The 16,953-nt window shown below is 40.7% G+C and overlaps 1 protein-coding gene across 1 annotated transcript; it reads left to right on the top strand.

Moving 5' to 3' along the window:
- The first annotated feature begins 134 nt into the window (after positions 1-134).
- On the top strand, positions 135-13,951 carry si:rp71-17i16.5 (phosphatidylinositol 4,5-bisphosphate 3-kinase catalytic subunit gamma isoform). The gene is made up of 13 exons (XM_051425334.1): positions 135-266; positions 414-655; positions 1,042-2,231; positions 2,589-3,243; positions 5,333-5,398; positions 5,618-5,837; positions 6,984-7,078; positions 8,788-8,931; positions 9,037-9,127; positions 9,817-9,947; positions 10,282-10,393; positions 10,603-10,760; positions 11,935-13,951. Exons 2-13 carry the CDS (start codon positions 419-421, stop codon positions 12,190-12,192), a joined length of 3,357 nt encoding a protein of 1,118 aa, XP_051281294.1. The 5' UTR covers positions 135-266; positions 414-418; the 3' UTR covers positions 12,193-13,951.
- The last annotated feature ends 3,002 nt before the right edge of the window (positions 13,952-16,953 follow it).

The raw sequence follows: 16,953 nt of genomic DNA, 5'->3' as shown, positions 1-16,953 counted from the left end.
ATTTACCCAGAACTATGAAAATGTCAGAAAAGGCTACTCTAATTTGTTATCTAAGTGTATAAAGGGAACAAGGAAGTCAGTGCCTTTACAATGTCAGTTAATACTGAGTTAGTATTTATACGCTGGTGTTTGAGAACTGTGGTATAAAAGAATGAGGAAGTCCCCGAGCGATCACAAAAAAAGGAAGGCACAGTGTCACACCGTCAAATAGGTACAGACTCACACGGACTCTACCTTAGGATCTTAAGAAAGCAGCACCTGTCGTGGTAAGATTTTATTAGTCTTCTTAATGATTTGCTTCACATTACATCTGCAGTGACATGTTAACAACCTGTGAATCATACTGCAGCGAAAGATCTAATAGGATCAGGTTTTTTAAAGCATATTAAAGTTTAGGTTTTGCTCCCCTACAGTATTGATGGATCCTGCATTGTTCCTGAATCAGGCCGGCAGTTCACAGCGTCTCTCTGGGATGTTGATTCAAAACTGCTCTGAGAACAACCTGAAGTTTATCTGTGAGTTTCAGCCCGGGCCCGGTCCACCGCAAGAGTCTGGTGATGAGGATTTCAATGTCAACATGGATTGTGAGTCAGTGTCAGTAATCCTCCCTGCCCAGTGCAGCGTCTACCAGCTGCGGCTACGCATCTGTATGCAGGTAGGCAAACCTCTATTGCATGGTCTGCTGACCTACGATCGGTATATATTTAAAAAAGTTTTAAAAACTACGGATTTATTCCATAATTAGGACAAAGTTTTACTTTACTTTTTAACCAAATACCTGCAAAACTAAAGACATTCCCATCAGCCTTTACTTTGTGTTTACTGCTAATTAGCAAATGTTAGTATGCTGCCACACTAAACTAAGATTTTTTTTTAAATTTCGGGACATTTACAGCAATGTCTTTGTAAGCATGTTAGCATCCTAACAGTAGCATCTTAAAGCTGTGATACTAGCGTGGCTCTAGACTTCTAGTCTTGTTTAAATATATAATCAAACTGCAACCATCAACATTTTTCCAATATCTGTTTCTATGCCTTAAGGCCCAGGAACAAAGTTGCCATCCAGACCCACTTGCAATACTGGACCCAGAGAAATTTACTCTGCTATATGCCAGGGGGGAAGACTGGTACGAGGCCTACGATGACTGTCAGGTTATCAGGACGTTAGACATTCCATGGTCACATGACGACACCGGGCTTCTGTTAGCACACATAGTGGTAAAACCACTGGTGGCAGTTGATTCAGAGGAGGAGAAGAAACAACAGGAGTGTCTGGCATACCTGATTGGACACAACCTGGAGAAAGAAGCGTCTGACAGACTTGGTGAGCTCACATTCACCCGCAGGAAACTGGCATCTCCGAGAAGACAAGAGCTAAGGAATCGGGATGACAAGCTATATGCCACAGAGCCTTGGGTAACATGTGCCCCTATTCCAAATGACCTACAGGACCAGATAAACAGAAAGCTCCCGGTCACCCTCCACTACATGAACAAGATCAGCTTCAGCATACAGGTTGATTTTAGTGCAATGCCAGCTGTTCTTCTCAGGGTTTTTAGGAGGGTGGTGGCAGACCAGGGGCTTGATTACGACACTTCTGATGATCTGGTTTTGAAAGTTTCTGGCAGGGAGGAGTTTTTATCTGGAGACCATCCCCTTAGCGATTTTCTCTGGGTTCGCCAGTGCTTGAAAAACAATCAAGACCTCCACCTCTCTGTGGTCCCCGTGTCACAGCTTGCCGATGAGACTGTCAAGTTTGTGGACTGGTCGCTTGTTGATGGTTCCAGTGGCCAGTTCAGCTCCCACGATGATCTCCGCCTCGAAGGGAAGGATTTGGATGACATTTTCATGATATCCTTGTGGGACTGCAACAGAAGACTCCGAGTCAAATTGCTTGGCTTTGACATCCCGAAACTTCCAAACAAATGCCCTCAGTCTGTTTATGTAAAAGCCTCTATCCTTTATGGTAACAAGGTTCTCTCTTCAGTGTCCTCCCTCCCCAAGGCTTTCGCAGATGAAGTACTGTGGAATGAGTGGCTGGACTTTGACCTTCTCCTCAGGGATCTGCCACGTGGAGCAAAGCTGGGCTTTACTATTAATGCTAGTGGTGATATCTCCCCAGTAACCAAAGACGCAAAGCCACCATCCTCTTCAGTCAATAAAACACCAGAGCAGCAGAAAGGAAAAGGGAAGGTGCTCTACTTTGTCAATCTTCTCCTTATAGATCACAGGTCAGGTATTTAATATCAATTACAACGTTTTGATGTATTTTGCATGAAATTTCCCTGTTGCTGATTAAAGAGCAACTGGTTGGTTGAATTTCCTACTGAATCTTTTATACTTAAAGGTCCAGTGTGTGACATTTAGGACGATCTATGGAATATAATATGCATACCTATGTTTTCATTAGCGTATAATCACCTGAATATAGAAATGATTATGTTTATGTTACCTTAGGATGAGCCTTTTATATCTTCTACAGATGCTGCGAGTCACCTTCCATGTTGAATTGCCATGTTTCTTTAACACTATTAGTCTATTACTAATTTATTACAAATCAAATTGCCGTCACTTGTTCATCCCTGCAGGTCAATCCTCAGCCAGGGTCCCTACACCCTACACATGTGGTCTTACCCTGACCTGGAGGAAGAGGCCATCACGTACCAGGCAGACAAGCTGTCCTCTGCCACGAACCCAGAGATAGCTGACTCCATGGCTATCAGCTTCCTTCTTGACCGCTACAGCTTCCCTGTGGTTCTCCCAAATAGCTTTAGCCCCTCTGAATGCTCTGACAGTCCCACCTCCAGCCTCACCCGGACCAAATCCACTGCTTCCTCTTATACACTCTCCTCCTCACCCCCTTCCACCGTACCCAGCACAGATTCTTGCTCTCTGGACATAAAACCATCCGAGGGCCCATCATCTGACAGTGTGATTCTGAGATCCCCATCTTCAGTCATCAGCACCAACAAGGCTGGCCTCAAAAGGTTCCGGGAAGAGAGCATCCGCTATGCCTCAAATCTACCCCATTACTTGCGCAATGTTGATTGGATGAACCGCAGAGTGGTTGAGGATGTCCACTGGCTACTGGGAAACTGGGATCCTGGGGAGCTGGATGTAACAGTGGCCCTGGAGCTGTTGAGCATGGACTTTGCTGACATGACGGTCAGGAGACTAGCAGTCCAGAGATTGGAGAGCCTGTCCAATGATGATGTATTGAAGTATTTGCTGCAGCTGGTTCAGGTATGTGTTTGTATCTAAATAGACACAACCAAAGTTTGTCTGAAGTTTGATTTGAAAAAAATCAAGACACATACAAAGTTTATGTACAGTTAGCCTCAGAGCCCCAGTCTCCACGCTTCGTTTTAGCACTGTGCCATGACCGGAGAAAGGTCTGGCTGAACTCATCATTATTCTGGTGAAGGGGAGAAAAATGCTCTGGCTTGTTTGTATTTCTTTTAACCAAACCGTGGACAGCCCTAAGCCCAGAATGCAGTAACGGTGCCCCTTGCAAAATGGTAAGGTCTAAAATACACCACTTTTAATTACATGTTTGCGTGGGCATGGTGACTGCCTATCGTGCATCTGTTTGGACCTTTGGCTATGCACATCCTCAGAAATTAATATGCATAGTGAATGTGTGGTTAAACAGTATATCTCAGGTGTTACGACCCGGCTCGTGGGGGAGAGGGAAGCAACATGAACCAGAATGTTTTTGGTAAAATTGCAAGTTATTTATTTGCAGGATTCACAAGAAAAACAGGAAAAGGGCTGTTGGATGCTGCTTAACTCAAAGAAACAAATATAACTTAAAGAGGTCTCTCCAAAATGAGAGATAGCCACTGACTACTTCAAAATCAAGTTAAGCAAAACTCTGACCCGTCATCAATAATCAAAAATACAAAGTAAGCAGCACCCTCTAAAACCTAGTGTGTCTAACATAAAATAAATCTACAAGTGTCTGGTGTGTGTCAGTTACCCCCACCTAGATCCTTGCCCAATTTCCTTACCACAGTTCTCAGAGAAAGGCAACACAGGAAACAAATATTCTACACTTGTCAATCACTAAGTAAAGCTTCTACAGAAGTTTAACAGATTTACCACAGTAGAGCACAATATACACAAGGCAAATTGATCAAGGGCAAAATCACAACTGCCCATTCAACAGGTAGGCAGCTATTTAAATAGAGGAAGGCGGTAGATGATTGGAGGGACTGCCAGACACCGCACCAATCAGATCATCGGCTGGAACCAGGAAGAAGGCAGGTCTCGCCCCAGCCAATCCTCGGCAAGGGGTCACACATCCTGTTTAACATGACCCAGCTGCACAACACACATACACATACCCAGATAAAGGAGGTGGCCTTAACACAGGATTAACATGCAGATAGTGGAAGGGGAGGAGAAAGCTGATGGAAATAGTCAGCCAATGGCAGGTTTATACCCCCAGCCTACTTCCTGTGAGTCAGACTAAGGGGGTAAGACTAGGAACTGATAAAATAACTACATTTTAATCCAGTGTAAAAACACCACACCTATTACCACCAAAGTTTTTTATTTTATATCTGCACCTAAAATATGTGAATTAAACAAATAAACAACAAAAAATATGTAAACTAATAAACTGTGATTAAATAATTAATGAATCCAGCTCAAAAGAGTTTATCTATTGCTCAATTACCCAAGGGGAAAATCTATGGGGGTATTTTCCTATCTTTATATGAGAGCGTGCAGCCGTGGCAGATCTGCAAATGCGTATGGATATTTGTGTGTGCGAGGAGAGAAACCTACTTTAGATGAAACCAGCAAAATAGTGATATGGGGCACTACGTTTGATTAATGAACTGTTTATAATACCTACAAGCCTCACTGATTACTGTACAGAAACACAACTTTATTGACTGATTTTGGTGGAAGTGGATCATATTTTTTGGGAGAAAAGATTATCTGGTTTTCCCTCTGATGTCCTGCTGATGTCGGATGCTCTTTGCCTCATATCTCAGTGATTTATTTACTGGTGGACATATAACATTTGGTTTATTGTTGCTAAAGTATCCAGCTAGCTAGTTAACTGTTGCTGGATACTGTAGCTACCTGAGCACAATGTGAACACAGCCATCCCGGGACTGAACAGCCTCCAAGTCCGATGGAGGCCAGTATGACGACAGGGAAGCCAAGGTGGTTTTCTTGCCAGCTTTGTCTCCTGGCACCCTAGAGCTGACCCTGCCATGACCCCCGCTAAGGTCTTGGCCTTCCTAGGTGGGCGCAGACGGCCATCCTCCCTCTTGCTCCTCTCTGCTTCATGTTCTTTCCATCTTGTTTATTCATACAGACTCTGAAAGTGGAACCTTACCATGACAGTTTCCTCGCCCGGTACCTTATCCAAAGAGCTCTGCAGGTGAGTTTATGCAGCATCCTGTTATTCAGTGTACATGACACATCATACTATACCAGGATTATATAAAAGTACATTGTTTTTTTACTGCCCTGTGCTCAAAATTCAGGAACTTATTTTTAAACGAGCAAAAGTCCCACCAAAATGTGCAGCTACACCTGTGTCTGTATCCTGCTCACTGACTCTCGCACCTCACCTCGACTGTCTCCTCCTTCTCTGCAGAGCAAGAGAATCGGCCACTTCTTCTTCTGGTATGTTCGCAGTGAGGTGGCAGGCTGTCCCTACTTCCGCCAGCGCATGGCTGTGATTCTGGAGGCCTACCTGCTGGGCTGTGGTCAGGCCATGCTTGACAGCTTCACCCAGCAGGTCCAGGCTGTGGAGGCTCTACAGGAGGTTGCTGTGATGATTAAAAACTTCTACCCTGACAACCTTTCCCCTACAGGTGGGACACATGTAGGAAAGATATTCTCATGGATTAGTATACTTAAGTTATACTTCTGATACTACTATGATTACTATGGTAGAATAAAGTCAAAATGAGTATTGTCATCAGTTTTTTTAGTATTGTTTATCTGTTGGACTGTTTTTGTATTGTTTTTTCAATATCAACAGAACGTAGGTGGTTAAATAAAGAAAAAGGTGTGATGACATTTTAAAACCTGTCAAAATTGAAGCAGCAGAGGGTGAGAGCGCCTGACTTTGGGTCCCTAGTATGCGTCAATAAAAAAAAAAAGGCTGGAGCCTGCACTTCCCAAACTTTTCATTACACTCTCCCTGTCTGCTAAATCCCCCTTGTCTGGTCCTTCAAACTCCACCCCTCCAGTCTGTGCAGACTCCTTGTGTATTTGTAGCATTCAAACCAAAGCCAACAGTAGCAGACTATATCATCAACAGTGATGATATAGTAACATCATAATGGTTACAATGTTTAGAACTAGATTGGATTGAATACAACAAAGCACTTTAAAAAAAACAATACAACACACTATATAGAATAATGACAGCAACCACAATGTCCCCAAATTTTTTAAAGATCCCCTTCAGACATGTAATAAGACAGAAAATGTTTCCACTTGGAGAAATAATGTAAAAAAAAAAAGTATAATTTCCCCATTAAAACCCTTAAAATACATCTTCTCCTTCTACCTCATTAAAAATTCCACAATCTATATATGCAGTTTTTTTTAATTTCTAGAGATTTCCAGCTGGAAACAAGATCTCTCCTACTTCACTGTTAAGTCCATTCTCAGTGCATGTGCACTGGTGGCTTTAGACAAAATACACACACACACACACACACACACACACACACACACACACACACACTGGAGCCTATGTTCTATTCAAGCACTGCTAAGCATCTGCAATGAGTTGTGTCTGGTTGTGTTTCTGTATGTATATTAAGTGGTGCTGCACACCTGGTGCTCATCAGCCAGTGTTATTAATATAAGAATGAGTTTTTGACAAAGACATCTCTTTTGCACTAAGCCGTGGAGTTCCTTGGAGGTGATTCTTTTTCCTTTTTATGTTACATTTTTTGTACTACTGCTAATTGTGTCTTTGTGTTTCTGTGGTGTTGCTGTTTCAGCTCCCCTCAAGCTCCAAGAGCTTCTTAGAAACTGTAATCTGCCAATTGAGTTCCTGCTGCCCTTTGACCCCCGCATTAAAGCTGGAATGATCCTGGTAAGCCTTGCTAATGTTTAAATGTGTGTATGAACTGTGAGTGCTGGTGTTAAAGGTCTAGTTTGTAACATTTCTGAGGATCTATTGAATTCATTCTGCTGAGAAAACACAATTCTGTTTGTAAAATTTTGTTCGTAACAAAATGATAAAGGTGCAAGGTGGCCCTTCATTCCTTTTTTCAGCAGGCCAATCTACAGTGTTAGCTACTCTGAGCTACAGCAGTAAGAATGTGGAATTATCTCTTGGTTAAAGGTGCAGTGTGTAACATTTAGGAGGCTCTATTGTCAGAAAAGGAATATAATATTCATAGCTATGTGTTCATTAGTGTATAACCTGAATATAGGAATCGTTGCGTTCTTGTTACCTTAGAATGAGCTGTTTTTATCTTCAGAGGCTGCAGGTGGCTCCCATGGCGTCCGCCATGTTGAACATGCTTTACATTGTAGGAACATGTAGTTACTACATTATATCAAACGATTCAATACAATATAATTTATATAACTTTGAGAAGAAAGCCACTTCTAAACAAATTTTGTCAAATAAAAAGAATCAGACTTACAGTACCGACTTTAAGGCCATAGTCCCATCACATACTGTACATTCCTAGTAGATAACTTGTAACAAGAACAGCATGTTTTTACTGTTTACCATATATATATATATATATATATATATATATAAATATATAATATAATACATAATAAAATAATCACCACGTGAAAGCTTTCCTGAGTTGTAACACCTCTACCAGCACAGCCCCTTGTTTTCCTTGCAAGTCTGTTTTGTCAGCATGCTGACATTCTCACAATGACAATACAATCGAGTCCAAAGTAGCTTTTTGTCAAGATAAGCAGAGTCAAGGCAAGCAAATTAAGATGTGTGTGATTTAAGTAATTACTCCCACCCAAACAAACAAACAGTTCTCAGCTGTTAAAGCCCCTGAAAGCTAAATAGTGCATGTGAGTCCCACTGTATATATCTGAGTACAGCACCTGAAACTGTTGTTTTTCTCATCTGTGTTGGTGAAATAAGGATTTATTTCGACCAAACCAGAGTTGGTAATTGTTGATCAGCGAAGAGACTAATGAAGACTGTTTGGAGAGATTTATGTGTTTTAGTGATATACAAGGTAAAATTTGTTTGTAAAAAACTGTTTTTGTCTATGGAGTCTGGTCAGAAGTGATAGCGATATTACAGCTGTTTCTGGTTAAACAAAAGGTCTGTCTTTGTAGAGATTGCTTTTCATAATGTTTTCAGACACAATAACAATCTGAGCTTGTCAGTGGATAAAACAAGCTCTTTTATGAGCGCATTTTCTTATCCAACATGACGTGGCAGCCATAACAACACTATTTTCTCATCTAACTCTCTGGATTAAGGGTTTATTTCGAACAAATCAGAGTTGATGATTGTTGGAAAGACTAACAAAGACGGTATGGGTGGATTTTATTTTGTTTCTGTTCAGTTTGAACTTTGTTGCACAATTATATGCCAGGTAAAATTAGTGGTTTTGTCAATGGAGTCTGATCACTGTAGTGCCCATTGTTTTGGTTTTGAGATGCTGGTGTTCTAGTGCGACACCTAGTGGCAGTGAATTTCTTTATATATAACCCTTTAATGTTGCTAAACTCTGAAATATGAGACATTGGTGTTTGTTTAAAATTCATTTACAAAAGCAAATCAGTACTCCTTGTATCTCTCTCATCCAGCTGGACAAATGCAAGGTGATGGCCTCTAAGAAGAAGCCACTGTGGCTGGAGTTCTCTCCCATGCCGTCCCCCACCTCTGCTACACCTGTGGGAATAATCTTCAAACAGGGTGACGACCTAAGGCAGGACATGTTGGTCCTTCAGGTAAATGAGATTTTTATTCCCTCAATTACTTACTATCTTACTGATAAAATAATGTTGGTGAATAAATTTCACACGTGACTCTTCCTGACGTATCATCCTTTTTAGACACTGGTGGTGATGGACTCTATCTGGCAGGAGAAATCTCTGGACCTGAACCTTGTTCCATATGGCTGCATCTCCACAGGACACAACATAGGTATTCAAATCAGTGCGGTTCAATCCAGGGCCGTATTTAGGAGTTATATAGTTGGATATACTGAGGTCATAAGTCGAAGGCCCCCTCCTCTAAAACGCTGTAAAATGTTTTAATTATTTGGAACATTTATTCATTCAGCTGTTTAACTATATTGACTGAACGTTTATTTACAAGCCACTGCTTATAAAGTCAACAGAACCCCTGACTTGGATTCACTGTATTTAATACCATATTATATTTTCAGACAACCTCCTTGGACATTTCTAGCAAATTATAGACCCCTCAATAGAGCACGAAGATCTACAGTAAATGCAGTTCCACAGCTGTTTAGAAATAATTTATTCATCATTTATTTATTATGTTGGCCTAAAAGTCAAATTAAAAGCAGCTACAAGGAACTTTCATTGTTGTCTACTGCCACATTTCGTCTGATTTTGAGAAGAATCTGAGCCGAATCCAACCTGGTGGCAGGCATCACAACGCTGAGAATAACTATATAGACATAGCCAATCTTCTTGCTGTTGGTCCTGTTTGTTTAAGTGGGTCATATAGAGGCATCAGTAATAAATGAACTGTTCCAACAATGAAAATATGTTCTAGCACCCAGGAAACGACTAAGATGTCCTATGTAGTGTGATAAAAAATCTGAAAGAAGTCATAGTGAATTTCATCAAGTTTCTCCTCAACAGGTATGATTGAGATTGTGAGGAATGCAGCGACCATCGCTGTAGTCCAGAGGAACCACGGAGGAACAAATGGAGCCTTCAGAAACGATGCTCTGTTTGAGTGGCTCAAGTCCAAATGTCCGCTCCAGGAGATTGTAAGTGATATGGAAACACAGACAATACAAGATTTGGATACAAATTAAGTTGTAATATTTGATTACAAATGAAAAAGCAAGCTTCATGCAGGCCTTCTCATTAAGAGGTGCTGGGTGCTCTGTGCAGCTGCCCACAGAGCAGAGGAGGTGGGGATGCCTTGAAAAACTGTTGAAACATTTCTGTTTGACTGTGCTCATACAGTGAAAACATTTTTTATATTTAATCCATGACAGCTTGTCTGAAAAATGAGTGCAGACCATTTATTCCTTTATTTCAAATTCATTAAAATCGTATGCATGTCCATGCTCTCGCTGTGCTCTCATTTGACTACAGCACTACAAGACTGTGGAGAGATTTGTGAAATCCTGCGCTGGTTACTGTGTGGCCACCTACGTCTTGGGTATAGGAGATCGACACAATGACAACATCATGATCACAGACCAAGGTATGCACCACAAATCCTTATTCTCATTGCACTGGCTGTGAATTGAACCTGTTTGCAATTGTGCAAATTTAAACAATCCAGTCAGTCAGTTATTGAGTAACATGACAGATAATGTAAATCTCAGACAAAATGAAGGAATGAACAAAAGATTGAATTATAAAAAGACATGAGTTTATCAACACAACTTTTGTATTTCCTGGACCTCTTAGGAAACCTGTTTCACATTGACTTCGGTCACATCCTGGGCAACACGAAGCACTTCCTCGGTGTGAACAGGGAGCGTGTACCATTCGTCCTCACACCTGACTTCCTGTATGTCATGGGCAGGGTCAAAGGGCGCAACAGCCTCTACTTTCAGCGGTTCAGGGTAAGAAGATGATGTGTGTGTAGGTGTGGTTGTGTGATATGTTAAAGGAAAAGGCTGGAGTTACATTATATATTTCTTACTGTCAACAAATCCTGTGTAAAGACTACAACCGACAATGCATTAAAGGTCCATTGTGTAAAATTTAGGAGGATCTATCAGCAGACATGGAATATAAGCAAGAAAGTTGCGATCTACAACTACATAGCTAGATGCTACAAAATCGTACACGCTGGTCCTTTAATATGTTTATGTGTCGATACTTTACAACTTTCTTGTCCTGACTGTGGATCCCAGCCTCAAGCCAATTGGTTCCTATTGAAGACATGCATTTAAAACTTTCAAAATTAATACAGTATATAGTTTAACTGATACATTTGTAATGGTTTTTGGATTAAAATAGACCTGTATGACACAGAGGAATAAGGTATATCAGGGTTTGGATACACAGAGAACACTTGTTAGTGGGATAAATTCCATGTTGTGTTTTTTCATGAGATCTATTGACAATATAAAATATAAAAATATAAAATATCACTAGTATTGTCCTTTAAGCAGCGTATAGGCAAACTTTTGAAATAAGGGGGAAAAAGAATTACAAGTTGTGCCTCCCTTAAAGAGTAACGTAACACCCCCTGGAAATCTTGTCTTTGCTGACTTCCACACTGGACAAAAAGTACCTGTATCCAGAAACATCCAATGGTATCCAGGTTTATGGAAATTTATCCAGATCATGTCAGCATGTCATATCATATCATATCATATCATATAAAATCTGTCAAAGATCCAGTCTGTAATTGTTTGGATATGGACACTACCTTTCCATATCCAAAAAGATCACCACTTTGGATACTACCATATTTGTGGTGCATTAATTCCAGTGCCAGTAGTTTAATTTCTCACCTGTCTGCAGTGAAGTACAGGTGTACTCCAGGACTCGGTGACGTCACTGGTGGGTACGGCCAGAGGGCAGCAAAACACTGCTTTTCAGCCTGGTGTTAAGTTACTCTTTAACTGTTCTAAATGAGCACATCAAATGATGATGAAATTGAAAAAGGTTTTTAGGGTCACATGACTTAAATGGGATAGATAATTGTGCAAATAAGTGAAAAGACAATATCCTATTATCTTTTGTCCTTATGTTTTTGTCCTTCTTTCCATCTCTTGCCCACATCAGGACACATGCACCCAAGCGTACCTGTCCCTGCGCTCGCACTCTCGTCTGCTGGTCACTCTTTTCTCCCTCATGCTGCTGACAGGCATCCCGGAGCTGAGTGCTGCAGAGGACATGCGCTACCTGCGGGAGGCGCTCCAGGAGGAACAGGGTGAGGCAGAGGCCAAGGAGCACTTCCTCCAGCAAATCTCTGTGTGTGAGCAGCTGGGCTGGACCGTGCAGGCCAACTGGTGGATCCACATGGTGGCAGGCATCAAATAGATTGTTGGTGATTTGAAGGTCAAGGTGTGGAAATGTTTATTATGTAACACTGATTTTTATTCATTGTTTATAATTATTTTCATTTTTATTTTATTAACCCAGGCAATGCCGGCACGTGGCCTGGCTCCCTCCGGTGGTGGTGGTGGTGGTGTTATTAAAGTTACAGGCTGTAAAACCAAAACAGTGAGCTGAAAGACTAAAAATTGTTTAGTTTTCCATAGTACTTTGGCCTTGTGTCAAGCCCCCGCCCCCTTTTGGGATTTATGTTGTGTCATTGCTGATCCACGCGTCGTTCTATAGAAAAAATTAAGAACCAGGATGATGAGTGTCCTTTCAGTCTGCCTCCTTTAAAGTGGATGGACCTGACATAAAACTACCTTGTTGGGTCTCGTATTTCTGACAACTGTTTCTGTCATTAAGACACTTTATTTTTCTGTTTTGGTAGTCTGTCCAATGTGACGTTACTCTAAATTAATTATATCGCTGCTATACTCAATGTGCTTGGAGCTGCAGTGGCCCATGGCTAACCAGTCATGACACTGCATGGCGTCACTGGTCCCTGAAATGGTGTGGTCTTTCTTTGCTCACATGGCCTTGTTGTAATCCCTCCAACAATTGAACTCTAGAGGAGGGGGATGAGATTGAGAGAAGGCAGGATAGAAAAGAGCCTGTGTGCATTACACTTGCAGGTCAATAAGTGGACAGAAGGAATGTTGTCTCAAAGTGTGAAGCACATGTCAATGGCAATCCTGAGAAAAAAACATTTAAATGTAAAAATATTAATTTAATTACTTTATTTTTTTTTTAAAAAAGGGTAAGGATTTTATTAGACTAGCTCTGATGAACACCATCACTGTTGTCCCTCCCCCAGAAGCTATTCCCACTCCTGAGCCGCTGTGAACATATTGCTCCCTCACAGGGGTACTGACTGTTATATGAGACTATGGAACCAGTGATTTACGAAAACTGGAAGATCAAACACATCTCGCTACTGCAAGGACAAACAATGCAGTCAGTCAACAGAATAAATGTCCTTGTTTTACTGTTTAGCTGGCTCACCATGCATTGAATCTCAATGAATCACAGTGTATATAATTGATTATTCATTTATAATATAATTCATGACTCATCTTTGATTTTCTCTAAATACAGTCAAAATGTTCAGTTAAAAGTACAGTGTGTCACATCTATTGGCAGAAATTTAATATAACATTCATAGGCATGTTTTCATTAGTGTATAATCACCTGAAAATAAGAATCACGTTTTTGTTACCTCAGAATGAGCCTTTTATATCTACATACACCATGGCTCACCTTCCATAGATTCCACTACATAACCGTATACTGCCAGTGTTATTTTAAAAAATATTAAAATAGATAGAAAGATTGCATTAAATATGAAGAAATGTCTATTGAACAAGTTTGCATTGAAAAGTATATCATTTTTGTCTTTGTTTGTGTCCTCTGCAACAGTCTTTGGTACATATAAATGATGATTAGTTTCCTTACTTTAGTAATGATGGACACATATATACACTTTACTACTCAATTCCCATCTATAATTGATCCGTGTTTAGGTGTATATCTCAAAGATGGAAGGTATTGATGAAATCTTTGCTTTATTGTATGCATGCGAGTATGTTGTTGTGACATTCTCAAAGTTTTTTCCAGAGATACATGGGAAAAGGCCCTTTTGGAGAAGTGTAATTTTTCACTAAGGATCCAAACATCAGCCAAATAAACAGATTTTGCAGTAAAATATTGTATACAAAAAACATGGTTGTGGTTTGTTCTACCTCAGGTAGGGGTATCTCAACTTTGAAAGGGCCTTAGATTCTCTACTGTTAGGTTCCACCTGAACCCATCCATAGTTACGCACAAATGTTTTGGGAATGCCAAAATAATTGAGCCCAACAGCTGCTACTTCTGGAGTTCTCAGTGAGAACGTAGACATCAGGTCACGGTACACCCAAAGCTTATTTAATAATAACTTGCATCACTTTTAGCCCGGAGCCCTGGAATTTGTTTGAGTAGGAGCTGGAGATTAACATACACGAGCCATAACATTGTGAGCACTGACTAACAATGAAATACGTTCAGTGAAGATTTTACTGATATGTTTAGTATCAACATTTTTGCAACTTTCCAGTAACATTTCCTTATTATGTTAATATAAAATGTGAAGTGAATAACACTGATTATCTGGTTATCATGGCTCCTGTCAGTGGGTGGGATATTTCAGGCAGCAAGTGAACATTTTGTCCTCAAAGTTGATGTGTTAGAAGCAGGAAAAATGGACAGCGTGAGGATCCGAGCGACTCTAAACCTATCAAAAGGAGGAAGGAAAAGCGGTGAACCGGAGACAGGGTGCCCAGTTGGTCACAATGTTATGGCTGATTCGGTCTATATTAAATGTTTACAACTACAACAGCTTTACTGTTGCACTGTGAAATTTATTTTTAAATATTAAAGCTGAGCTGAAGCAACATTAGCTGGTTGTGAAATTCAGCTGCAGCCTCCACATGGACACATCTGGGAGTAGAGCTGTTCTCACTAGAGGGCAAACCATGATCATTATGTGTAAATCCAAAAGGCACATTTGTTTTCAGTGAAGAACACACTTTATAAACACTGGTAGATCTTTCTTCATAATGTGGGTGTTTCAGGCCTTGACTAAATCAACAAAACAGTAGAAGAGTAAATTAATTAATAATTAGGGCGCCCGGATAACTCAGTGGGTAGAGCAGGCGACCTTGCTGCAGCGGCCCAGGGTTGGAACCTGACCTGCGGCCCTTTGCTGCGTGTCATCCCCCCTCTCTGCCTCCCTTTCCTGTCTATCTTCAGCTGTCACTGTAATAAAGGCAATAAAAGCCCCAAAAATATACTTTATAAAAAAAAAGAAATATTGCTGTCGTTTTTTCCACTGTTTTGTGTGTCTGTGTGACTGCGTGCATATTTGCATCATATACTCTGAAACACACCTTTTTAGCTTCTGTTGGATCAATATCACCATTCATCAGACAGTTTTGCCCAGCTTATTTATGATACTTTTCTATGTGACTGACTTGATCTACACTGGTTGCATCCTTTTGTCTTTTAATATATCTTTTGTCTTTATCGTTTATATCTTAATTTTTTACTCTTATAATAACATTGCATATTATATTGTTTCGGGTACCTCTATATGCTCTTATGTATTTTTTATTCTTTGAAGCACTTTGAGCTGCGTTTCACGAATGAAAGGCGTTATATACATACAATTAATGATATAATAATTATATTTCAGGATAACCAGACAAACCCATTAAGGGCCTGTTTTAATGACCTCCAAGCTGATTTAGATTCTTCTTGACTCACCATTGTTATTCACAGTGTTTACTGTCTGTAGATTTAGAAGTGGGTTTGAATTGCTGCTGGTATTGATGCATAAACATTACCTCACACAACATATTTCAACCAATTGGCAGCTTGTAAAACAGTAATGAACTGAAACATCTAAGACCAGTTAACATTCCACAACAGGGGTGCCTGGTTAGCTCAGTCGGTAGAGCTGGTGACCCACATACGCAGTGGCCCGGGTTCGCATCTGACCCTTGCTGCATGTCATCCCCCCTCTCTGCCTCCCTTTCCTGTCTCTCTCTAGCCATCTCTGTCAATAAAAGGCCAAAAAAATAATACTTAAAAAAAACACAAACATTCCACAACACAGTAAAACTTTGGTGCATATCTAATGCTTCTCTCTCCTTTCATACTGATGTTGGTTAACTTGCACATAGTGTAGGTAAAACAGACTGAATCCTGCAAATTACACAAAAGTACGTGTAGAATGAAAAGAAGAGGGTAACCATGTCCTGTTCATTTTAGCTTTCTGAGTGTGTGTTGCAATCAGGTAAAACGCCACCTCCTCCAGATGTTTCACAGTCCACAGAGCATAGCTCTGAACAAATTACAGCTTCCATTTCTGTGGGGTGAGTGTGAGACAACGGAGAGTGGACCCAAATGCAGACTACCATGGCAGACAACAACAGTTCAGAGACTTATTGGAGAGGTGAAGGTACATACACTTACTGACAAGTCAAAACAGAAGAAGTACAGGATAGCAGGAATAGGATACGGAAAAGGTGCAGGTAGGCACGTAGAGATCCAGGTATAGGTTACAGGATTCAGGATTCAGGTTTTAGAGGCTCAGAAGCAAAGGTGCAAAGCAACAAAGACCATCTGGCACCGACTGGGGAAAAGGAGCAAGTGTCAGTGAACATTTTACTGATACGTTCAGTATCAACATTTTTACAACTTTCCAGTAACATTTCCTTATTATGTTAATATAAAATGTAACTGACAGGTGAAGTGAATAAACACTGATTATCTGGTTATCATGGCACCTGTCAGTGGGTGGAATATATCAGGCAGCAAGTAAACATTTTATCCTCAATGTTGATGTGTTAGAAGCAGGAAAAATTGGCAGCGTGACGATCTGAGTGACTTTGACAAGGGCCACATTGTGATGGCTAGACGACTGGGTCAGAGCATCTCCAAACCTGCAGCTCTTGTGGGGTGTTCTGCAGTGGTCAGTACCTATCAAAAGTGCATCATCATCAGGACTTTATTTACTATAAAACTTTGTCCCCATATGAGGACACAGGGTTACATTACTGACGGCATCTCTCTTTTCATCTCATGTCCATCTTCAGACAACATGTGAAACAGGTTTCATTAGCTGCTTCCTACATTGGTCACATGCACACAGATCACAGCACTTTA

This window comes from Dicentrarchus labrax, unplaced genomic scaffold (assembly GCF_905237075.1).
Source record: "Dicentrarchus labrax unplaced genomic scaffold, dlabrax2021, whole genome shotgun sequence".
Lineage (NCBI taxonomy): Eukaryota > Metazoa > Chordata > Actinopteri > Moronidae > Dicentrarchus > Dicentrarchus labrax.
Note: the sequence above shows the minus strand (reverse complement) of the source record. Positions and strands in the feature narration are given on the sequence as shown.

What these genes read in the sequence shown, in the direction of transcription:
- si:rp71-17i16.5 (XM_051425334.1), top strand. Translation starts at nt 419, where the DNA reads ATGGATCCTGCATTGTTCCTGAATCAGGCCGGCAGTTCACAGCGTCTC. An exon ending in AATGTCCGCTCCAGGAGATT is followed by an intron (nt 9,948 to 10,281) that starts GTAAGTGATATG and finishes ATTTGACTACAG; the next exon opens with CACTACAAGACTGTGGAGAG. An exon ending in CATCATGATCACAGACCAAG is followed by an intron (nt 10,394 to 10,602) that starts GTATGCACCACA and finishes TGGACCTCTTAG; the next exon opens with GAAACCTGTTTCACATTGAC.